General features: G+C 40.3%; 1 protein-coding gene across 1 annotated transcript; it reads left to right on the forward strand.

The window, feature by feature from the left end:
* The first annotated feature begins 927 nt into the window (after positions 1-927).
* On the forward strand, positions 928-5,834 carry LOC116723952 (T-box-containing protein TBX6L-like). The gene is made up of 8 exons (XM_032569187.1): positions 928-1,121; positions 1,240-1,342; positions 1,931-2,095; positions 2,193-2,339; positions 4,077-4,153; positions 4,295-4,368; positions 4,562-4,775; positions 4,931-5,834. Exons 1-8 carry the CDS (start codon positions 994-996, stop codon positions 5,130-5,132), a joined length of 1,110 nt encoding a protein of 369 aa, XP_032425078.1. The 5' UTR covers positions 928-993; the 3' UTR covers positions 5,133-5,834.
* The last annotated feature ends 978 nt before the right edge of the window (positions 5,835-6,812 follow it).

The following is a 6,812-nucleotide window of genomic DNA, read 5'->3' on the forward strand; positions in this document are numbered from 1 at the left end:
CTGCCACCTTGTTTTACAGTGATGAATAGGGTGCTCAGGATAATGTGTTCCTCCATACATTAGATTTGCTTGAAGAACAAAGCCTTAAGTAATGTTTGTTTTCCACTACTGCTCATCCCTACAGAGTTACCAAGAGTCAACTGGATGTTTTTTATATAACTTAATTCTGCTTACAATCTCTCCACAGCTTTATCCTTGACATGTCCACAGTGTTTCTTGGTCTTCTCGATGACGTTTGTTCACCAATATTCACTAACAAACCTCTGAGGCACCAGCTGTATTTCTATTAAAAATCAGTACTGTACATTGTGTTTGAATTTGCACAGAACAAGTAATTTTCCCAACTGCCTCCTCTGTCCCTCTCCCTGATTTTCCGTTCTCCCTCCAGGCGGGTTAGACCACACCTATTCCGTGATGACCAATCAAGTTTAACCTTTCCCAGACCTCTCCAGGATAGAAGTCCCTGAAGTATCCCATCTCTGTTCAAATATTTGAAAGCAGTGGTTCTCCTGTGGTTTGGTTGGTGATGATAACAGCGCGATGCAGTAACATTCCAAACGTCCCTGGTAAGATGGATTTTTGAAAGGATGAATATGCATTTTAAGCATGCTCTCTGACACTGACCCTACATATTTCAACAAATATTGATGTTGTTATATCTTTGGTTTTAAAGTACTTGTATAATTAACTCTTTATTTATTACATTTTATCCCACAAAAGTTGCTTAAGTGTACAAAATTATTTTAATGTCTTACTAACCTGATCAAAATTTTATAGAAACTTATCAGAATTTAAGCACAGTCTAGACAAATGCCAGTTTAACAGACTTTGCAAGATATTTTGCATATTACACAAAATTTTCTGCACTGCAGTTAAGACATTTGGATGACAAATGTAGCTAATAAGCTTTTGCATGAACATTTTCACTTTTCTTGTCAATTTATTTCTGCAGTTCTTACCAATTCTCCAGCAGATCCAAGACTGAATCCTGGCATGCCACTGACTTCATCAGGCGCTAACTCTTACCAGCAGGGCTGCATCCGGATGACCCTTGAGGACTCAGAGCTATGGAAGTCTTTTCACACTATTGGAACAGAGATGATAATAACCAAACATGGAAGGTAGTAAGTTTTTCCAATGAACTCTAATTTATGCAGAGCTCTGTTTTAAAGAGGAAAACATTTGCAAAACAAACCACAAAAAAACAGCTAAAGCAACTTCTAACACTGTTTATCTTAGGAGAATGTTTCCACAGTGCAGCATAAGCCTATCTGGGCTTCAGCCTTTTGCAAATTATGTCGTCATGGTGGATATCGTCCCTGCAGACAATGTCAAATACAAGGTATGATCATATTCAACACATCCCAAGTATGTTCTTTTTTTCCCCTCTGTGAATTTAACCCACCAGACTGCAGAATATAAGAGACAGCAGTTGGCAGTCAGACACAGTTCTGCCCTGTCTGCCTGCGACCGTTCACTGCTGCATATCAAAGCCTTTCATTGCTTCCTGTTTGTGCATTCCCAGCTGGAAGCCCAATCAATTAGCATCCCGGCCTCATTCACAGTCGATGAACAAGGAGCAGTCTGCCATCCCATACATTCAGCAGTCCCTATCGTTTTTTGCGGCCCATTTGGTCGAAGCGGTTGCTGTCAACATGCACTTGAAGACAGTGTAGTGCAAATCAAACCTCTCCAGGAGAGCCTTGGGGGGGATCTGTGAAGATCAAGATGTAAAACTGAGTGATTACCTTCCTTTACAAAAATAAAAGTATTGTCACAGTCCTGGAAATATGCCAACATTAAGAGAAATTAAAATGGATTTGTTTTTTTTTTTTTTGCTACTTGGAGCATCTTGACTAATTACTGATATCCTGAGATCTCTCATGTGGTAATGTTGGACCTCTCCCTCCCCCCATCTGTCTCTCTGTAGTGGAAGAAGGAGCAGTGGGAGGTCGCAGGGAAGTCTGAGCCCCAGCCCCCATGTCGGACATACATTCACCCGGACTCCCCCGCTGTAGGAAGTCACTGGATGAAGCAGTCGTTGTCCTTCCTCAAGATGAAGCTCACCAACAACACCTTGGATCAGCATGGCCATGTAAAAACACTGTTTCACACCTTAAATCTTAAAATATAACATTAAACTCTCCTTATGCTGGGTGACTTATTCTCACTTTCCTTATTTTGCCTTTTAGATTATCCTTCACTCCATGCATCGTTACTACCCACGGTTTCATGTGATACAGGCGGACAGTCCACACACTGTGTGTTGGGGATCGTTTCAGACCTTCTCGTTCCCAGAGACGGTTTTCACTGCTGTTACCGCTTACCAAAATCCAAAGGTACCAATAAAACGTCACGTCTTTCCCATGTACAGTGCATAAAACAAGTATGTAGACCAGGGGTGTCAAACTCAAATACACAGTGGGCCAAAATTTTAAATTGAACAAAGCCGCGGGCCAAGGTTGAACAAAAGAATCTTTTAATATGGACCCAAACAAGTTTTGATTTAACAATAAATATTGAACAAGCAAGGCTTATATAACTTAAAAGTGCAGGCGTGCAAAATTGTGTTGCTAAAAATAATAATAAAACATATAAATGGCATATTAAATAAAATGTAAATAAAAATTTAATGCCTCCTTTCTGAGGTAAATGTCAAAATTAGCTTCGTACACAGGCTAATAAATTTGAAAATAAAATAACATAACAACTATGAATAAATCATTAAATAAACTATGAATAAACCATTCAGGCCTTGGAGTAACAAGAAAAGGTGCATAGAAAACTTATTTATTGCTCATTTTGCGACACACTGATCTACTCTGATGCGGCCAAGCCAGATATCTGGCATCTTTTTTTGGATGCCAGTTCATCAATGTCGGGGCTCAGAGTTTGAGCTGAGGAAACCTTCATTATCGAACAAATATGTTCGTCAGTCAGACGTCTCCTGTGAAACGTTTTCGTCATCTTCATTGAGAAGAAAAGTTGCTCACATACATATGTAAACAGATATTCTGTCTCCCACCTGTCCAGAAAAGTTCTATTTTCTGTCTTTCCTTTTGCCATTTTTTGGTAGGGTAACACAGGGACAGCTGTAGTTTGAGGTCGCAGTGTGGTTTGGGGGAGAGACACGGGGATGCGGGGTGCGCCGGGGCTTTCCGAAGGAGTGCGCAAGAAGACGGATCACCACCTTCCTAATACAGCCATGTCCGCTACCATAAGTGCTACTGACACAGAGGAGGATTTTGTCTGCCTCTGTCCTGATTGACGCGCCAAAAAACAGCAGAGCATTATGGGATTTGTAGTATACGCGGTGAATGCGGCGTCACATCGTTGCCACCGTATAATACCGGCGGGCCAGCTCTAATATTAATTTGAAATTGCCTCGCGGGCCAAATATAATTACACTGCGGGCCAAATTTGGCCCGCGGGCCAGAGTTTGACACCTATGATGTAGACCATCTGAACCTTTTCTCTGAAAGTATCAGAATCTGAATATGGCCAAGTTGGTGCACACAAACAAGGAATTTGACTTTGGTTACACGGTGCTTCCCGACATTTTAAATATGTCCACCGTATAAATAAAATATTTGGGAGATATTTTTTCTTATATATGCAGAGTTTTTACAAAAGAGGAAAACAGGATTAAATTAGAGCAAATATTCATGGAATCAATGTGGAAATGTTGGTTAGTTTTCATGAGAGGAACAGCCTGGAGAAAGAAGTCGTCTCTGTGGCGACTTATTTTTTGAGAATAACAATTTTCTTTGCTTACCTCTAAATAAACATCTAAACAGTTTGTGTCCAGGATGTGTGGGGTCTACAGAGTTGTTAGCTGCCCTGTTTTGACCTGTACAAGTCGTAGATGGAGAGAAAGTCAGGTCTGATGGTTCTCTCTATAGGTCTGGTTGTTTGTTGCAGTTTGGAGCCATTCTGAGCCAAACCACATACTGATAGATGTGCACAAACCAGATTGAATAATGGCCGTTTAGTAGGAGATTTTTTGATTTGCTTCACAATTGTATGGCTGTTTCCTATGAATGCAAACTGATTTATTTTCTCCTGTCTTTGTTTAGATTACCAGGCTGAAGATTGACCACAATCCATTTGCAAAAGGATTTAGGGAAGGAGGCACTCATTCTCACAGTAAAAGGTACATGTTTTGGCATTTTATCGGACATTAGCAGATGCCTCTTCAGGTATTTTCCTCTGCCTGCATGTGTCCTTAAGAGTTTCTGTTAAAATTGCGGTAATTATGACACTACTGCTTTTTGTTTGTTTGTTTGTTTTTCAGATGCCGTTCAAATAAAGGTTCTCCTGCAAAAAAGTACACAGAAGACAGGAAAAGTCCTTCTCACAGTGCAGCAGGTATTTTCTTTTTCATTTTACCCAAATAAATTCTTTGCAAACTGTTGCTAATGCACCAAATTAGCCATGTAATGTGATTATAATAGGTTCCCTGCAGAGCTGGCGAGATGCGCTCAAACCTGAGGCTATGAAATGACCACAAGGTAGCATGGATGAATATATCTCACAAATGGATGTTGTATTTCCTCGTCAGGCCTGCAGAGGATGCCCTCTACCTCTCAGTCAGCACAGGTCAGAAAGAAGCCAGCCTCTACACAGCAGTCACTGAAGGCGGGTCACCTTTCCCCCTGGGCTCCAGAGCAGGACTCATCAGAGAGCATCCACACTGAGCGCCTGGAGCAGCAGGAGTACAACTATGGCTGTGAAGAACAGCTGGTTCCTGCATCCACTGCCTACCAACCTTACAGGTTTGAAAATCTGATATAGGTGACAAATAAGCATCCGATCGTGATAGAATATAATAACAAGATTCACACAACGGCAACACCAATACTCAGAAATAATTAACTAAATGTTAGTATGTTCTGTATAACATGTCACTGGATCTGTTTCTTCCCTTCAGATCAGTGGAGTACCCCAGATTCCCGTTACCTCCCAGGAACAGAGATCCAACAGAGACACTGCTCCACGCTCCACCTCACCTGCTCTCCACGTCGGAGAGCGGCACCCAGCAACAGGAATACCGCTACAGCAACCAACAGGGCCCCCACAGCAACCCAGCAGACTGGAGCCAGTACCCGCTGTTCTCCTATTCCTGCTGGTGAACTTGGACACCGTTCAGTTATGGCCTAGCCAGAATAGGGCCTTTAACTACATTTGGATACAGTTAAATAAATTTGACAAACTTTGAAAAGAATTGGCCTTGTTTTTGTCTTTTGCAGTTAGGAATACTGGCGACAGTCTCTCACTTTTCTTCCATATTGCAAAATACTGCTTGCAAAAAGTGTTGGCTTTTTAACAGTTCGTGAGGCTGCGTTCCTGCTCAGCTTGAGTCACACATTGATGACATTTTTATTTAGTAGGTGACTTTTGAAAGTAATTGGCGTCACTGAAACTGAACACAAATGTTTCAGGTTCAGATTTTAATTTGCAAAATAATTTGGAAATTTTTAATACTTTTCTGGTCACTTCATGTGGTTAATCTACCACATATATTTTACTAAAGTTTGAGGTTGTAATGAGACAAAATGTGAAAAAAACTGCTTTAAATACAAGGCACTGTTTGGCTTTACATTATTCCTTTTATTTTTTATTATTAACATGAGGGGTGTTTAATGGAATGTGCTTTGGGTTAAATCTGTTTCTTGACCAATGGGATTCAGAATTTATTCAGCCTGCTGTGCTGCCACTCTGGTCTAAAGTCGAAAGCTAGGTAAGCAAATGAAATGTGCTGATTTGTATCCCTCCTGCATGATGGGTGACTGTACAACTGCTTCAAAACAATAAAACCATAAAATGTATATTAAGCATTGGCTCAAAAAAGTTAGTGTTTGTTAACATTTTAGTAGGCATGAAGGTGCTATGATAGACCCTCTGCAACAATCAGATGCTAAGGTTTTATTTCTTTAACCATACATGTACCTCACTGGCTAAATTTCCCTTTCATTCAGTTATAATTAATAATGTTTGGTATTATGTTTTATTCATGGCTTTCTTTGCAAGTCATATCAAGTTCCCGTTTTCATTTCTGACGACACCTGCAATAGAATCATATTATAAGCTAAGCTAAGCTAAGTCATCCTGTGTGACCTATTGGTTCAAAAATCTATATTTGACATCCAACACCTATGTAACTACTCAGTTACCGGTACATAGTTGAGAAGTAACTCAACTACTTAACAGTTAATTTGAGCAACTAACAAAAAAGTATTGATTTGATGCAAACTGATGAGTCAGTGAATGCGATTTTGTGCATGTTTTCACAAACAAGGTGACATTTGCAGGTCATGCAGTCATCTCAAGCCGTGCTGCTGCCTTACATGTGACTTTTATCAAACTTTTGAGGATAAATCAAACATACCCTAAGGATTATTTAAGCTGCAAAACGTCCAGCTGTACTCTGCATTTTATTCACCTACCTGTCAGCTTCTGCTTTGTTCTCTTCAGCTCCTCCACCACCAACCCATCCCCATCTCTTTGGGTTCCAAAGTCAGAGACCATCTCCCCACCTCCTGGTATGTTGAGCAGGATGATTTAAGTTTGAGTTGACTTACTGAAATACAAAAAAAAGCTTCATAAATTCCAAAAGATTTTCTTGTAGCAAGCAGAAACTGAGTAGCTATTAGTGCCTTCACATTTTAGATATCTCAAAAAAGACCTATACTGAAATCTTCTGTGTAAAAGCAAGATACGACATAACACTACTGAGGCTTGAGGATGCATAAAAGCAATTAGATTCTCCTGAAGCAAAGCATCTGACCTGAGAAAGAGATGGCAGACAGCTC

This window comes from Xiphophorus hellerii, chromosome 8 (genome assembly GCF_003331165.1).
Source record: "Xiphophorus hellerii strain 12219 chromosome 8, Xiphophorus_hellerii-4.1, whole genome shotgun sequence".
NCBI lineage: Eukaryota > Metazoa > Chordata > Actinopteri > Cyprinodontiformes > Poeciliidae > Xiphophorus > Xiphophorus hellerii.